Source organism: Trachinotus anak, unplaced genomic scaffold (assembly GCF_046630095.1).
Source record: "Trachinotus anak isolate AG129_WGS33_773 ecotype Australia unplaced genomic scaffold, CSIRO_AGI_Tana_v1 ptg000014l, whole genome shotgun sequence".
NCBI classification, from domain to species: Eukaryota; Metazoa; Chordata; class Actinopteri; order Carangiformes; family Carangidae; genus Trachinotus; species Trachinotus anak.
This window is the reverse complement of record NW_027273865.1, coordinates 16409074-16427663: the sequence shown is the minus strand read 5'-3', so window position 1 is coordinate 16427663 and position 18590 is coordinate 16409074. Positions and strand designations below refer to the sequence as shown.

Genomic DNA, 18590 nt, shown 5'->3' with positions numbered 1-18590 from the left:
TTTGTGCTTCCTGCTCATTTGTTTTGCGCTGTCACTTATTATACTGAAGGCCAGTGTATTTTAAACAATAGTATATATAGACATAAATGAATTGGATTTAAATTTTGCACTTGTTGAGTTACAGTTCATTTGAATTTGATTATTTGATAAAATTACGACTGAAATTATTCCAAGTGAAACCATATCATTTATAATAAATTGTTTGAGAAATAAGAATCAGTTGTCAGTCATACCCAGAGGCTGTTTTTATTTAGAAATAATAATTTTATTGAATAGTTTTTCCCAAACTTCATTGCCCAAAACATTAAAGTTAACAAAAAAGGTGGCAGATTAACTTTCAAATGTGTGATTGTATTATTACTGTGAAGTACTGTAAGTACTGTGAGTGAGTTTAGCAAAAATGTAGTCTTGAAGGGAAATAATTAACGTTTTGTTTGTTAGAAAATTGACGTTTGTAAATAAACACTTTTACAATAAAGAATATAAATTCAGTAAAATAATGTTTGCAATAGACACAATTGAGGGATTTTGCTTAATTTTATCAAAACATTCAGTTGAAAAACTGATGGGAACCGTTTTCATGACGTAATTACGCATAGCGTAGAGTGGTGACGTCGAGTACATCCAGGAAGAGAGTTGCAGAAAGTGGAAAACGTTTTGACAACGTGAGTTGTGTGTGATTTTTCTACGCTGTTTCAGTCTAAAAAGTAACCGCCAGTCGTAAAATATTAACAAGCATCATCACGACAGAATAAAGCCACTGTAAAGGTAAGCAGGAAGTAATATTGGCAACGTATTAGCTTCCAGAGTTAGCTTACTGCATCAAACCAGCTCCGTTAATTCGTAGTTTTCATTCCTAGTTAGAGAAATGAAAAATATTTGTTCCCTACTTCCCCATAAAGAAACGAGTGATTTATTTAGGAAAAGCAGCGTTATAGTAGCAGTGCTGCTATAAACAGCAGATGCTGTTTGGTGAATTTGTTAATTTCTTTCAAAGTTGCCTGTTTCAGAGTCAGCTTCGAGTGTTAGTTTATTAACTTAACTTTTATTTTTTTAATAAACCTCGTTTTTGTAATGTCTGTGTGTCCGCTGTCAGTCGAAACGCTCACTCTAACCTGTCTGGTTTTTATGGCTGTCCTGAAAACAGGACTCTGAACATGGCTCTGAACAAGTCCATGCATCCTCGGAACCGCTACAAAGACAGACCACCTGACTTCGCCTACCTTGCCTCCAAGTATCCGGACTTCCAGCAGCATGTGCACACCAGCCTCACAGGACGACCTGTGTAAGTACCAGAGACTGCACAGACTGTGTGTTTAGCATGTCTGCTCCTGAAGAATGATGATGCACTTGGGATATTAAGCTGCTGACAAAGTTCCTGGGAACTAGAAATGCCATTAAGACCCCAATTATCACCCAACGTAAAGATGCCTTTGGTGGCCCAGGATTTAGATTCGGATGGTTCATTGCCGAGGTTAATTTCTCTATTATGACATAGTGGTGTGTGTGTGAGTGTGTGAGAATATGCCCTGAAGTTTATAAGAAATAATTTGAGCATACATAGCCTACGGCCATCTGTCTCAACTCCACCATCCATGCCATGTCATGTAGATGCCACATTAACACCCAAAATCAGTGGCCAACTTTACTAATGTTCTTGTGCCTGAACTGGAGAAAATCCCTGCAGCCAGGTTTTAAAATCTGGTGGAAAGCCTGAAACCAGAAGAGTTGAGGCTGTTATAGCAGCATGTTAATGTCCACTTTAGAAAGTAATGTTGGCCATATGCTGTGTACACAAACACCTTTTCGCCAATCTGCCAGCCTGACTCAGTCGAGCTCTGGGGATCCCATTCAGCACTGCTCATGTCCCAGCTGACTGGATCTGATCTTCAAGCTCATTCAGCTTCTAGCAACAGCAGGAAGAACAACACTGGATAAACAAACAATTAATGGACCCAATATCAAAATAGTTTCTTCTTTTTCATTCCATCCTCTGTTTGCCGCTCTCCTCTTCAATAGAGAGACTTCACTAAGTATGTATGAGTGAAAGTTCATATTGAACCCCCAATTTTAAAAATAGGTGAGGGTGTCAATCAAAACTCACCAGTAAGCCTCTAGTTTCATCTCGCACTCAGCCCGGACACAAATTAAATGAATGCAACACTGTGTGAATGTGCCCTTCACAGCAAGATGCTGCTCAGAAGTCATGATGTGGAAGAAGTCCAGGCAGGAGAACAAAGGAAGAATATGTCTGGTGGGATTAGTGGTGTTGACGTCAAACAGTGTGAACTCATGATTGCTGCTGCTGTGGGAAAGAACCATGAACCTGAGCAGTACTACAGCCTTAATTTTCCTGTCTTCTTTTTTTTGCTATATTTGGGCTTATGTGGCACTGTGTGCTATGGTTTGCATCCAGAATTTGTCCTGTGTGATTAGTGAAACCACCTCACTTGAATTTAGGTGGATTTTTTATAAAAACCCTCATAGAGGAGAAATGAAGAGTAAAAATTAGTGGCAGGAGATGAGTTAGAGGAAGATATTTAAACTGAATTTCAACAGTTAGTAGATTGAAAGAAAATTAATTGGCAACAATTCTGATAATCAATTCATGTTTTTTCTTATATATAAAAAAATGCCAAACATTTTTTGGCTCCAACTTCTCACATATGAGGATTTGCTTCTTTTCTTGGTCTTTGGACATTATAATAAGCAAATTAAATTAATTTTTTCAATTTGGACTAAACAACAGTCCTGTCATCTTATGCGTGAGCATATTGTAATGGACATTTTGTCATGCTACATGTAACTGATTAATGGATAAGATTGTTTGTCGATGAATCAATAGTGAAAATAATTGTTTGTTTGCAGCCCTATATTTAAACCTGAGACCACACAGCTCTGGATTGGATGTATATATGAAGGTGTTTTAAATTTAGTTAAAATGTCATTATAGTTTATTGACTAACGTCTTTGCCTGTTTACTAATGTGGTACATATTTTGATATTGTCATAGCAGGTAAAGCACAGGTGCGACCAATGACTTTTAACTAATAAAGGCTAGATTCCAGTTTCTGACTATAACCAGCAGCCACAGGACTGTTGTAAGAGACTGCAATAGTTTTATTGAGTTTTATCTAATAAACCAACTGAGCCAAATGAGTATTTCTAATTTATGAAACTGAATTGTGAAGTTTGAAATTAATGCGCATAATGAGACTAAAAATACGACAAAGGAGACCCCGAACTGTTGAGCAGTTCAAATCCTGTATCAGGCAGAAAAGAATGGGACATTTCACTTTCAAAACTTCAGCAACTGATCTCCTCAGCTCCCAAACGTTTACAGAGTGTTGTTAAAAGAAGAGGTGATGCAACACAGTGGTAAATGTGCCCCTGTCCCAACTTTTTTGAAACGTGTTGCTGGGATCAAATTCAAATCGAGCCTATATTTTTCATAAAACAATAAAATTTTAACATTTCAACATTATTCAACGAAGTATGGGTTTACACGCTTAGAGTAAAACAATTAATTGTAACCTGTAACTGTCTGTTGGTTTCTCAGCAGGATGACACAAAAGGTACTGAACGCATTAGCATCAAACTTGATGGAGGGAAACCCATTAAATGTTGAAGTGGATCTAGTTGAAAGGGTGGATCCAGGAATTTTTGAAGTACTATCCATAAAAATTGCGAGTTTAGACAATTATTGGTTTCTGACAATGTACTTGTGCAGCTGCTTTGTGTTTAAAAAATGTTTTCTAGAATTTTATATTCCAAATGGGAGCTGGAAAATGGAAACAGCGGTTTTGAAATATTTCAAAGAATACCCAGTCCTATTTATTTTAGTCGAAAACACACCCAGAATAGCATTTACAATTCATCTTGGTTAAGTTGGTTCCAGTCTTTTTAGCATGACAATATTTTTCGGTCGGTACAAACATTTGTCAAAAACAAAGAAACCTCCGGAATGAATGTAAAACTGACAGTTATTGTTGGACTTGTGTTTAAGGCCTGCTCTTCATCTGTCAGGACTGAGACACTCTCCTCCCTCTTTGTTTGTGTTGAATGAAACAGGTACCACGTCTGCTCAGTGAGGAAATCGCTTGTTGTTGTCAGTGTTATGCAGATGAATGCGGACATGGTGTCACTGCAGCGAGTCTGAACATCTGTGTGGGTCTGTGAACATATTGGTGTGGGCTGATCCTTTGTGGTTGTGAGGTGGCCAGTCAATCATACTATGGTGGGCAGAATGTGCATGTGTGGGCATGCTGTAAAACACGACTTGTCCGTTTGTGACAGGTGTTAATTATCAGTTTGTAGTGTCACAGAGTCTGTCGGTGGTTCCCTGATAGACAGACAGAGAGACAACAGACAATGGGCTGGTAGTGTTTGGACTAGACATTGATTGGGGAAGCTGAATTTAGTCAGAGAATTAGACTCCTAGCCGGTGCTTGTGAGTCATTTTTAAGGCAACAGAAAACTGAAAAGAGTCAGCAGTGAAGCAGCATATATGATCTGCACTCACTGAGATTTGTCTGCAGATTTGTCAGCTGCACATTCATGCTGCCAATCTCCTGTTCAACCACATCCCAAAGGTGTCATACTGGGTTCACATCTGGTGACTGAACTACACTTAACTCACTATCTTCTTCAAGAAACCAGTTTGAGAGACTTTAGCTTTGTGACATGGTGCATTATCAGGCTGGAAGGGATGTACATGGTCAGCAACAATACTCAGATACATCATTCACACCACTAGTGAGTGGTATTAAGGAGCCCAAAGTGTGGCAAGAAAACACTCACCACACCATGACACCACCACCCCCACCAGTCTGGACTGTTGACTCAAGGCAGGGTGGGTTCACGGATTCATGCTGTTGATGCCGGATTCGGACCCGACCATCTGCTGCCTCAGCAGAAATCCATTTCATTCATCAGACCAGGCTGCATTTTTCCCGTCTTCAACTTGCTAGTTTTGTTGAGTCTGTGTCCACTACAGCCTCAGATTTCTGTTCAAGGCTTACAGGAGAGGAACCCGACGTGGTTTTCTGCTGTTGTAGTCCACCTGCCTCAAGGTTTGATATGTTGTTCATTCTGAGATGTTATTTCTGCTCACCACAGTTTTAAAGAGTGGTTATCTGAGTTACTGTAGCTTTTCTGTCAGTCTGGCCATCCTCCTCTGACCTCTGTCATCAACAAGGTGTTTCCAACTGCATAATTTGTTTTCGACGAAGTCATTGTTACAGCTCAAATGTGAAGCGTGTGCTATAAGTTAAAAAATTGTGTGTTCCAAATAGTAGTCACTTTCTAGCATAGGAAGACATTTTCTGCCCAGCACCTGAGAATAATGTTGGAACGTCTCACTTTTTTACTTAAAGTCATTGTTAAAACAACATGGTGCATTGATCAGACGTTGACTCAAAACAGGAGTCACTTGCCAGTTCATTGTCTTTGCTTACAACATGAACGGATGTCCAGGATTTGCGTCCAACTTTGTATGTGGTATAAGCTCTGGTTAACCGTCTGCAGAAATTTGGCTCTTCTTCTCCGTCAGTCTGTCATTCCATCAGTGGAGGGATTAGCATGGTTTTGTATTTCCCAATGAATTCATCTCCTGGGTTTTTAAGTATTTAAGCAGTGAGTTAGGGGATGAGAGTAATCTTGGGGAGACACTCACTCAGTCCTTGGGGAGATACGTCTCCCTCATTTAGGGATCGTCAGTGGAGAGGGCTGATAGCACTGGGCAGAGAGACGAGCTCAGACCAGAGGCAGCTGGAGAGGAAATATGCTGGAAGTGATTGGAATTGAAGTGAGGAAAAGATAAACCCCAAAATAGTCTGAGTGTTGGTTTTTTTCAGTTTTGGGGGAAGGAAAAGGGGGGCTCAGATCAGGGAGATAGAGGGGTGGGATTAGGAGGCATGAATGGGTATTAAAAATGCAGTAGCCCTGGTGACATTTAATTTGGCAGTCATATTTTTATGTGCTGGAAGACAATCATCTGTGGAAGGATTTTCACTTCAGTAATTGATGAAATGTTCAATTTTCACACCAGTTTTGTTCAGAGTTGTATTATTAGGCATGCTTTTAGCAATAAAGGATAAATGAATTAATAATTATGACCTCCAATACCACACTTTAAATTGATAAATGTAAACTTACAATGGTCTGCAGCGCTCCTCTCAATACAAAGCCCAGCAGGGCCATTAGCACTCTGAGGTTTTTATTATCTGATGGGAGAGAGAAATAAGGGAAAGTCACTGCCTTAGGTAGGAAATTATGTTTACATATTTCACCCACTAGATCTGCTGTGAACAGGCTGTACTGTGCCCTTGATATCCAGGTAGAACCATCACTGTTTTCCAAATCATTTATCTGAACACCACTTAATTATGAACTATAACTGGAACCGGCAAGCTGCTCCAATAAGCTTTATTGAGCTGACATGAACAGACCTCATTATCTACACTCATACGATTGGTTAAATGGTTGTCGGCTGATGAGCAAACTTCATCCCCAAAATCTAAACAGAAAATATTTTTCCATTGCCTCTGTTGTTCTTATCTCACCAAACTGAAAATGGCAGTACACATGTGGAGGCTGCACAATTAATACATTCCAATCAGATCTGTTGCTTTTCCACAGTCAATAAATTGTTGCCTTGAGGTGTTTGATTTAGATAATTTTCTGCTTTTTTGTTTAATTGTTTCAGTATTTTAAGAGCAAATTGAAATAAACTATACATGTGTATTTATCTATGTCTAATCAGTGACCTCATCTCAGCCTTTCTTCTTATTTTTTTTTAATCTTATATTCTCAGTTAAATTTAAAATACAGCAAGACAAAGGTAAATGAGTCTTTTCAACATAATATCAGACTAAAGGCAAAAACAACCTTATAAAAATGCAATATCAAAACATCGTAATTGTATTTATTAAATTGCTGGTAACACTTTTTTTTTACAGGCTCTGTATTTTTCAGCTAATTTCCTGGAATCGTCCTCACAATTTCCTAAAGAGTAGCTGGTATTTAGTCGTAAATAACTAGGATATTTACAAAAAAGGCCTGTACAATTTGTTAGCAATTATAAGGCAAATGGAGAAAGTGTTGCTACAGTAATTAATAACCTGCTTATTATATTTAAGTTTTTTAAAGAACAAAATAAGAAATTATGTAGCAGGTAAAGACAGACTGAAAAAAATGTTAATTTGATTCTTTGTGACTTTGAATTGTCATGCCTTATAAATCTGCTTTGTAACTGCTTAATAGTCAATAGCGGTTTATGCTGCGTACTGATTGAAATGTAGGTCTCCTGTAGTTTTCAAATGTATTGGAAATTCTTTAGATTCGTGTTTCAGACTGATTCTTCATCAACAAATAAAACGCACTCAAAAACATACTCCATAGAATTTCACAAACTCAGCAGTTATAGCTTTCAAACATAATTTTACCTACCTAATTTCCACAGACCGAAAATGTGAAATAAAGTGACTCAGTGTGGCACATTTTCTGTCTAAAAAATAATTAAGAGTCTTTGTATTTTGGGGAAACTGATGGATGTTTATGTCAGTTTATGAACAAGTTTGTACCTACCTACTTCAAAATTTCCTATTATTTTTTTCTTAAAAACTTAAGATGGAAAATACAGGACCCATAACATAGTGTTACCCCTTATTCTCACAAAAATAAACATTTTGGTGACTTGCAAAACTCTTTGATTCATCAAATCATAACCAATAACCAATAATTATTTCAGCCATGATTGCTGGTTGTTACTGGGATCCTAATGGCTGTTTTTACCCCATTTGCCATCAGTTTCTGCAGAGTTGCAAAAAATCACAAAATGAGCTCAGCAATAGAGTCAGTTTATCTTTAAATTGGTGTTGAGTTTTAAGTGATGTGCTTATTTCTGCTCTTGTGAGGACTGAACATGTCTCACGCAGTGTTTTAAGAGAAAAACACCTGACATGAGAGAAGAAGTTGCTGCTAATCAGCACAAAATTTTTCCCCGCACATTCAGAGTGAGGTAGATGTACCTTGAAGGTCACCTCTCTGTGGACAGAGATTGAAAGTGTGTGTGTGTGTGTGTGTGTGTGTGTGTGTGTGTTTATGCTGATCATGTAATGTGCAGGTGAGAGCAAGCTGTTTGTCTCGGGAATAAACTGCCCTCCGGTTTAATGATGTCGTCCTCTTCATCCATCTGAACCAAGGATTCTCTTCTTTTCTGCTTCTCAGCAGTTAAATCTGTTTCTTTCTTCCCCTACAGAGTCTCACTGTACGTCTCTATCAGCTGGTCCAGTTATTTTACCTGAACACAAGACGGAATCAGGTTTTGAGCCCTGGCTCACTCCTGATCCCTGCCTCTTTTCCTCTTCCTTTCTAATATTGTTACAGCACACTATATCTCATGTCATCACAACTTTTTCCCTCATATTTGTCCCATACTGTGTCCCGTCGACTGCATCAATGATGTAAGCACGCAGAGGTGCACCTACGTGGCAGCAGAGACGTAAATCGCGGGCACTCTCACGCTCTGTCTGGCATCAGCCATTGCTCCAGCGTGGCCAGATTTGCGTGCTCTCTTCATCTGTTCAGTAGGTGGGGTTGCCATGGAGACATTCGCAGTGCTTCTGATGGGAGTGATCGGTCTGCATTACACACACACACACACACACACACACACACACACACACACACACACACACACACCCCCACAGTCATCAGGGGCTAAAAATAGAGGGCTGGCCTGAGCAGCCTCCCTCTCTGAATATTGATCCTTATCTAATGATGCCTCTGAGGAAAATGAAAGAGGGCAGAAAATCTGAGAGCTGGACAAATGAGAGAGGCTGCCTTTCATTTTGGGAAAGTGCGGGCGTTATGCTGATGTATCACTTCTGTCTCATTAGCCTGATTCTTCCCTCAAAGCTTAGGCCATTTTTAAAGTGCAGTCTTCACTGGTTTGTAAATGTGTGAGATTAGGTATGTCCTCAAAGGAGCCAGGTGTTAGTTTTTCTCCAAAAGGTCAGACTCCTTCAGCAACTGACTACACTGGACCATTAACCTAATATGTTCATTAGGTGAGGAGACACTGGGTAAGATTGATGTCAGACTCTACAGGTAAATCGTTTCTCATTTGTATCCGTCTCACACCTGGCTGCAGTCAGGTCCTTTGTCTTTATTATGACTCCTGAATGAAGACGCTGTGTTTTAGTCACCAGAATCAACTCAGCAGCAAGGCAGGTGTGCCCCCTGTGTGTAATAACTATTTTTGGGGAATTTTATTCTTCATTAAATAGTCAACAGTTGACACATGAGAGGAAGTGAGGGGAGGGATATGTATGCAGTGACATGCATCGAAGGTTCCCAGCTGGATGTGAACTGGGGACATTGCAGCCAATGGTCAGCAGCACAGACCAGAGCCCCTCACCTGGCTTTCACTCTGTAATTTGGTTCATTTGGTCCAGACTAAAGAAAAATGTATACATTGTTGAAACACGTGGAGCAGGACACAAAGTGTGATACACCAACTTCTTTCTAGGGGAAGCAATAATGCACATGTGCAGTGTGCTCTACAATGCAGACATAGACCTTAAAGCCTGAAATCTTTTTGGCTTATGCAGCAGGTTAGCAATTTTCATTCAGCTCAGTGGGCGCCAGCTTTGAGTCCAGTTTCCAGTTCCTATGACACATCAATGCTTTAGCCCTGCTCTGAAAAACATAGTGCCCTCATTCATTTGAAAGGAGCCTGTCTGTTGACTGTTGGTCGTCACAACATGATGTGATATCATCCTGCAAAAGGCTGCATTGACCAATCAAATACATGGAAATGTAGATTCCTGATCGCTTTTTCAAAAAGTTTGGACAACTTTGAACATAATCACATAATCACATAATTTCTTCAAACCTCGAATATAATCCATAAGTCTTTTCAGTATTGCACTGAAAAGACGGCCACACACTGCCTGTCAGATGCTTTGGTATTCGATCAGAAAGATTTTCCTCACTGGAGTTGTCCTACATTTTTGATTAGCTCCGGTCAATAGAGCAGCAATAGGCCTGTTGTGCTTACAGACAAAATTTTGAATTCGAGCAGGTCATTACAGTTTTAAATTTATTTATTTTTCCCATGCTTGAATTATTGTTCTAATTTCAAATTAAGTGACAGCCCTAGTGAACATTTTATTTCTACAGTTTAACTTCTAAGTCTAACACATCAGTGCAACAAAAGAGGAAATAATTGCTACTTTGATAACTGTGCAGAGTAAAATCCATCCTCATATATTATAAACCACTGTGCATCGTTTTAGATGTTATCTCATAAATGTTATCTCACTGGTACGTGAAGCAACACAGCCACTTGCATTTTTTTAACACAGCACTGTTTTCAGTGTGATCACTCACTTAAATTTAATTGTTGGAGTCATCGTGGTCATTACACAGGTCTGGAAAGAAGGGAAAACATAAATTGGGATTGACTTTTATCTGGTGTGAAGTATCACCGAAGAGGAGCTGAATATGGAGAGTAAGATATTTCAGCTGTTGATGTGTAATTGATTTGTGAAGAGAGACAAAAACAGTGAAAATAATGACAAAATCAGAGGCTGACAGCTTTGGGTTTCAGAGTTGTACAGCCATCTTTACCAGCAGCACCACTGAAATATGCTCATACCAAACTTGTGAGGTGCCAGACGCTCCCGTCACCAGGATGTGTCTAATTGCATCTGCCAAGGTGCGAGGTGCCGAGAGCTCAGAGAAGCTTTAATTATACCTATCTCACCCACTCGTTTTGTCTGTCGCACTCATGCCTGCTTGTATGACAGCTGAAATCATTAAACACGTTGAGAGGAAAAGACGGCAGAGCCGAACGAGTGGGACTGAGAATTGGGAATAAAAAGTGGGAGGTCTAAGTAGTGTTCACAATATGAATTTCATTGTCATTAAGCAGGGGAATGTGAACTGATGGGCTGCTTATCTCCCTATTGTCCTTCATGTGTGTGTCTGTATGTGTGTAATGTGAAGTAATGCAGTGCAGTGCAGAGAGCTGCACCAGGCTGGAAGAGAAGAGCTTAATGAAGTGCTGTATTAAGAACATGAGTATGCTGAGTATCAGCAACTCACTAAATGGAAATCATCCTGAAAGGGAATTTCAGGTTTCACATAACCTCAGCCATAATTTTGTAACTACCATTAGTAGCCACCATTTTTATCAGTAATAATAAGGCTGAATTGTATTCACCCAATTAACTGCTGAGATTTGGGAACATGGTGACATGTTCAATGGGAGAAGAAAAGGAGATCAGAAGCAGACAATTATGCAAGTTTTAAACCTTTTAAACCTTTAAGTTAATGTCAGTCAACTTATTTCAGTTCCACAGTCAAATCTCCAGGAAAGACTGATATGACCTACCTTACCTTGTGACATTTAAACCAAGTTTTTTTAATAAACCCTTTTTTGTATTTTGTTGTATAAACAATGTGATATACAACTGGCAAGACGACTGAAAAGTAACAAGGTTTGATACCCAGCTCTGCTTTTCTGTCTATTCACAGAAAGTCTTTTTGTTCAGCTTTGACCTGTGTACTTGTTATAATTGTGGACATTTGTGGAATTATTACTGACATGTCAAGTAGCCTTGGTTTCAGTTTTGGCTCCAAATAAAGTGGTTTAAATAATCTGGCTAAAAAAACAAACATTCAGGTTGCGGAGCACCTCTGCAGCTTACCTGGTAGAATGCATACCATCAAGGCTGATTCCTTACAGCAGTGGTCCAGGTTCGACTCCAGCCCGGCCCTTTGCTATATGCCATCCCCTCTCTCTCCCCAAAAACCTCCCTATCTCTCCCCACTGAAGGATAAAATTTCCTCCTAAAAAACCTTAAAACTGACCTTTTTCTATACATTGACATTACAGGTCATATTAGAAATTCTGTAAACAAACCTTGCATCTTTACATTACATTTAACACAGCTAACAGATTTAGTGCCATCTTTTTGACATAAACACTTGGGAAACGTACATCCTGGTCTGACTGCTGTTGGTTGTTTGCAGATGTCAGCAAAGTTTTTGGTTGTTACAGTATTATCATCGATAAAATAATTACTGAAACTTCTGTACAATAAGACCCAAGATACAATAAACCTGAAATTTCCTTCTACCCATGAGATACATTTTAAGTTATAGAGGTAGTATACAGTATTTTCTATTTTTTTTGAACAACTAAAATGTTTACATGAACTCATTCAGCCATGTTTGTTTCTCCTCTAGTGTGAATTTCAAAGAGCCGGAGGCGGTACGAGCGCTGACCTGCACCCTGCTGAAGGAGGACTTTGGTTTGACTATCGAGATCCCTCTGGAGCGCCTCATACCCACTGTCCCCCTGCGCCTCAACTACATCCACTGGGTGGAGGACCTCATCAACGGCCAGAAACAGCTACGCCGGGGCATCGACATCGGTAACATCACTACTGTTGGTGTCATTTGCTGTACATGTGTCATGTTACAGTGTGCCAGATAGGTGTCACTTACATTCTCATGTGATGTGGATGCTGCAAGTGAGTCCAGCTGGCATTACTGTTCATATAACCGAAGGGTTTCCTCAACCGTTTGGTCCTGCCTTCAGTGGTCTCCTGTATAATTTAATGTTCATCGTAATTTTATGTTAAATGAAGTTATGAAGGGAGAAAGTTATAGTTCTCCAGGATTATGATCTAAAGCAGAAGCTAAACTTGAATAAACATGCAGATGCAAGAAATAGTTGACACTTGACAGTCTAGGGAATAAAAAAAATATAGAAAGCATGTTGAGCGTTCAGATGATTGGCCCGGAGTTAATTTGAATTGGAGACCCCTGTTCTTGTTTATTCTAGATGTATGTGGTAACTAGCAGCTCAGAGCTGCACACAAAATGTCATTTGGTGCTTCCAGCTGGTGCACATGGATGCAGTCACCCCCAGTGTTCCCAGTGTTCCCAGCATGTACCGACCAAATCCCCATCCACATGTCACAGCTTGTTTGCTGTTCTGTCAGGGAAAGAGCTTTTTGTGTGTGTGTGTGTGTGTGTGTGTGTGTGTGTGTGTGTGTGTGTTTTTGTGTGTGCATGCGTGTGCATGCGTGTGCATGCGTGTGTCCGTCCTTCCGTCCTCTTTAGAGCCTCAGGTCACTGATTGGTGAACCTGAATCTTTCTTTAAGCAGATTGAAGCTGTCTGCTCCCTGATGGATCACCACTGGGCGTTTTCCCTCACTTACAGATACCACCTTTGTCTGAGCCTGGACTGAATTATGTAGCTGTGGTCCTTGTTAGATGTGAATGATTCAATAGTAGCTGCTGGAACTGACATGTATTGACCGTTATGTTCACTAAGTTAAAGATAATGCTTTAGAAACGCACCATCACACGTTCTTGGACAACCCTCGCTTCATGCAATCATTAACTTTAAACAGCACCCCAGAATATATTTATACTGATCTCTCAGTCACAACCATTCATCATCATGAATTTATACATCACTGTCATGCTGCCAGAAGTGTTTGTGTTGTGTGTGTTTCCTCAGGCACAGGGGCTTCTTGTATCTACCCCTTGTTGGGAGCCACAATGAACGGCTGGTATTTCCTCGCCACAGAGGTGGATGACATCTGTTTTGACTATGCCACAAAAAATGTGGAGCAGAACAACCTGTCTGACCTCATTAAAGGTAAATATGGTCCTCTCATTCTGACAAACAAGGTATTTCAAGACATTACATCCAAACATTTGTGTTTCAGTATAGAATGTGTATATTGTGTTACCCAGTGAGATATTATGTAGCTTTAGCTGAACTGCAGCCACTGTGGTTACAACTAACAATTACAGTTACTGTAAATGCTAAAATGTAGAGTGACAGTAGAAGTAGAAAATAGTTATGCACATAGTGAACTGACTCAATAATGTCAAAAAAAATGTTAACTAACGTTAGCCTCCACAAGCTACTGGTCATACCAGACCAAGTAAGGCTGAAGCAACAAAACTCTTGAGTGTACCAAACTGAGCAAGGGTGTGTTTTATTGCTAAGGAAGTCCACTTTTGATTTGTAATAAGAGAAAGAAGAATGGGTTATTTCCGTTTAAAGTTAAATAGTCTTGCTTTAAGGGCCCTGCACACTTTGAAGTAATAGCATACAATGTCACACAGTGTGAGAGGGTCACAGTGCGTGACTGAACTAAAATTATTCTGACAATCAATTAAAAGTCATTTTTCAACTAAAAGTACCAACATGCTTTGGGTTCTGCTGCTAAATTTCAAGGATTTGCTGCTTTTCTTTGTCTTATGTGATGGTAAACTAGAAATCTTGGTCGGACAAAAGAAGCAATTTGATTCCAACATCCTCAGGCTTAAAAAAAATTATGATTTGTGGGTTTTTTTTACATTTTTATTGGCCATATTATAAAACAGAAATTAGTTATATTCAGCCTGAGACTGCACTGATCAATTTTCAGGTATTTCAGATTGTGCTTTTATTTTTTAGTGCTGTGTGTGTATTGTTGGGTTTTTTTAATGCTCAAATTGAAATTACATATAAATACTGTTGGTACATATATAATATATATAGTTACATCTCTTGTTTTGTTTACTTTTAACTGATGTTTTGTTTATATGTTGGCACCTACTGTTATTATGTACTCTGATGTGGATCATTGGAAGCCATTTTATTGTGAGATTTTTGGTCATAAATTTCATATACTATTAGAAATTTGATGTTGTTGTTCAAAGCTCTACACTTTCCATCATGTACATGTCACCCAGTTGATCTAGGACCACTGTTATGGACTGACTACAAAAGATTTCACCACATTTATATGGGCCTTTTCTCTTTTTGTCTGTCTCCAAAAACATTGAACTTCCAAATCCTCATCTCGGTGTTTTTTTTGTTTTTTTAACTTTCCCAGTTGTTAAGGTTCCACAGAAGACTTTACTGATGGACGCCTTGAAAGAAGAGACAGAGATCATATACGACTTCTGCATGTGCAACCCTCCTTTTTTTGCAAACCAGCTAGAAGCAAAGGTCAGTGTTCGTCCACCACGACTAATTTACTGTTGCTGTGAATCTTGAACATTTAAAAGGTTAGACTTCTTTAAGGATCTATATTTATCTCATGGAGAGTAAATGCAGCACTTGTTCACTGACCAGAGCGGCTCCAACATGAAACACTGTTTGTTTACACGATAGTAACAGGCTTCTAATAGGATTTCATCTTAATCTCTGTCTGTCTTGTTGCTCTCTCCAGGGGGTAAACTCCAGGAACTCACGACGACCTCCTCCCAGTTCAGTGAACACAGGCGGGGTGACGGAGATCATGGCGGAGGGCGGGGAACTGGAGTTTGTCAAGAGGATCATTCACGATAGTCTGCAGCTCAAGAAACGCCTGCGGTGAGGAAAAGAGCAGGACTTTAACCTTCAAAATGAAGCCTGACTCAAACATGATTTTTCTCCCTAGTTGTTACCAAACCTAAACCAGGTTCATCAAGGCCAGTCATAGACAGAAACTGGACCACAGCGCTACATATTTAAATTGGCAGATTAGTGCACAAGAGTGCTGCAGTTTTGCTCTTCCTGGAGAGGCTGTGAGAGGTTTAAATGGTCGCTGAGAGCATCAGTGAAGGGGGGGACACCAAGCGGCTAAATGGGCAGATGGGTTGCTGCACATTGATGGAGCTGTCATCCACAGTTGGTTTAATGATTTTGGCACACACTCACCCTGTGCTGTATCCGGGAGCCCACAGGGAACAGCTGTGTTTGGGTGGATTGGTGGTTGGGCGGGGGTGTCACCAGCAGCCGTCACTTTACCCTCCCCCGTTACCAGGGCTGTCACCGGGGCAGTGGAGTGAGACATGGGTAGAGGGAGCTGCAGAGTAGTGCTATTAAAACTGATTAGACATGCCACACCTGCTTGGCCTTCCACAGTGAGTGCAGTGCATGTGAGTGTGTGTGGGGTGTATGCAGTGGTGTGTGTTTACATCGTGCTTCAGTGGAAAGATGAGTGGCCCTGAGAGGGACTGATGTTAACAGCTGCCTGCTCATGTGTGGCTCTGTTCCACTCGTGTAGTGAGGAGAGAAAGTGAGAATGAACCCAGTCTCATTTAACAGGTCTGAGGCTCAGGCCAAACCAACCGGAGCTGACTGTCACTCCCAAATGCATGCTGGGACACCAGAGCCACCAGGTGTCCATGGAAACACCACCAGCTTCTCCGATTGGTCCTTTGAGATGCTCCACCGCTGCACCTTGCTCCTCTTTCACCTTTCTTTCCACTGAAGTGTAATTACTGTTGGTTAAGGCTGAGCCACCTCAGTTCGCAGTACAAGACACTTCCAAATGCCTCAAAGATCATTTAGAAACGAGGTAACACTCCTCATTTATCATGCTATTGATATGAAAATTACAGTCTCTGGTAATAAGATTGTAATCACATGTCTGTGCTTCAGAAACATGTGAAGAGAGAAGATTGAATATGTATGCTAAGGCAGCTGCACACTCTAGGATGTTTGAAAAAATGTCTGGTGGAGGAGGGTATTCGCTCTTCTGGGTGTTCCTCCCCACTGTGCCGAAAAGTGGGGAACATCTGTGAATATTAGAGCTGTTCAATATTTCATTGTGGCAACTGAGGTTGACATCTTGCTTTCCCCACCCCTTCACCCCTCTGGGCATCTTCAAACCTCCCAAACCTGATTACATTTCAGTGCCCTTTCTTACAGTCAGTCACGGGTTTAAATGGTTTTTAAGATGTTATTTTGTCGGGTCAAGCACGCGGCTGTGTACAGGTTTGGCACAGTTTTGGTTTCAGTTGTGAGTGCTTTCCATAATAATGGTGGTATAAAGAAAAAACAAAAAAGAGAAATCATAATTAGTTTCCTTGATAAAGACCTGATAATTAGTGACTATGTTCATGTTCCTGAGTTTGTTCTATTTGCATCTTTACCTCAGAGAACAGTGTCCTTTAGCTTTGATAGGGCTGCAAATAACAATTATTTTGCTTTATCTATTGATTGTTCAGATTTCTTTTGTCTGACCAACAGTCTAAAATCACAAAAAATTAATTTCCAATGATATGAAACAGAGAAAAGCAGCAGAGCATCACATCTGAGAAGCTAGAACCACACAATATTTATCATTTTTGCTTCATAAATTGTTTAAACGATTAAGCAGCCATCACATTTGTTTGTGATTAATTTTCTGTTGAGCAACAAATAGATTAATTGACTCATTGTTTGGACCATTTGAATGATCTCAGTTATAGGAAGAATAAATTAAAAGATTGTGGGTTTTTTTTTGTTTTTTTTACCAGTTTTTTTACCATTCCAAAAAACATGCAGAGAAGGTGGAAGTACTTTTTCCAGGCCTGAGTAGTGTCTGCGGTTCCTTCACCACTTCCTCCTTGTACAATATGTAGCCTGAGAGGCAAAACCCAGGGAAATGGCACAAATTACTTGTTTCTGCTCAAAAAAAACTTTGCTGTGACATTTGAAGGTGACTCAGATGAGTGAGTCAACATTTTACTCAGATCAGAACTTTTTTCCGTAAAGTGTGAGGAAAGTGTTTAAGTGAGTAGATCAAACGTACCCATAAAAGTGAAAGTGGCAAAACAAAGTCTCTAAGCTGTAGCCATTGAATAAAGACCAGATGATTAGATTTAATTAGTGTCTACTGAAAACTAAACAGACCCTGACAAGGTTTGTGAAACTGACCAGTCTTTCTTCCAGACTGACTCCCTGACGTGTTTATCGTTCCTCCATCTTCCCTGGCTGGACTCTACTGCTTATTGATCAAGATCAACCTCATCTCTTTATTGCACAGCAGAGATTATTGATCAGGCCTCCGGCACGGGACGACTTCAAAACATCTTTTCCTCCACTGTGGACCGTACACACGTGGATGTTTTTCCGGCTCTTGTGTTTTACTTTGTCTTTGTGTTGCTCCCTTGAGCCCACCTCGGCTCGTTTGATCTCTGCTTGGTAGTTTGATCTCTGCCAGGCTGTCAGCCGCTTGCACAGTCACACACAGCTGGTTAATATGGATCCTTTTTTCTGCAGGTGGTACAGCTGCATGTTGGGGAAGAAATGCAGCCTGGCACCCTTGAAAGAGGAGCTGAGGAAGCAAGGGGTGAGTATCCAGTGAGACCCAGAACAAAGGCCAAACACACAACAACACGTCTGCATCCCCTGTTTTCAAAGAGTATCACACAACAGCACTAGCTCATTGGTCTCAGTTTGTTCCTGCCGCTCTATACAGGGCTTCATAATGGCTTGTTAAAATAATCTTCCTCCCATCTCAGACCAACACTCAGAAACAGTCGGTCGTCACTGTGGAGGCAGCAGATACCCTATAACAGATCAGCGCTTACTGATATGCCAGCTAAGCAGTGTCACAAATGAGCCATGACTGAGCTGATATCCTTCAGCAGTGCATGACCGAATCACGCGGCACTCTGTAGCTAACATGCATTAGCATCATTAGCCGAACTAATAGCCCAGCACATGACTCCTGACTGCTTCGGGCCTGTGGTCCTGTGCCAGTCACTTCCCTCACATGCTCAAAATGAAAAATGAGAGAGGCTCCAGTCCCCC

General features: G+C 40.3%; 1 protein-coding gene across 2 annotated transcripts in view; it reads left to right on the top strand.

Annotated features, from left to right (window-relative positions):
- Positions 1-520: 520 nt before the first annotated feature.
- mettl16 (methyltransferase 16, N6-methyladenosine) overlaps positions 521-18590 on the top strand; it is a 27166-nt gene continuing 9096 nt past the window's right edge. Inside the window, exons 1-7 of one of the 2 annotated variants that reach the window (XM_071497255.1) lie at positions 521-665; positions 1148-1285; positions 12259-12446; positions 13545-13685; positions 14917-15032; positions 15256-15398; positions 18057-18126. In XM_071497255.1, coding sequence (XP_071353356.1) covers positions 1158-1285; positions 12259-12446; positions 13545-13685; positions 14917-15032; positions 15256-15398; positions 18057-18126 — 786 coding nt within the window. In that variant the 5' untranslated portion in view covers positions 521-665; positions 1148-1157. Of the gene's footprint in view, positions 769-1147; positions 1286-12258; positions 12447-13544; positions 13686-14916; positions 15033-15255; positions 15399-18056; positions 18127-18590 lie in introns of both variants that reach the window. The other variant, XM_071497254.1, reaches the window with a different exon arrangement.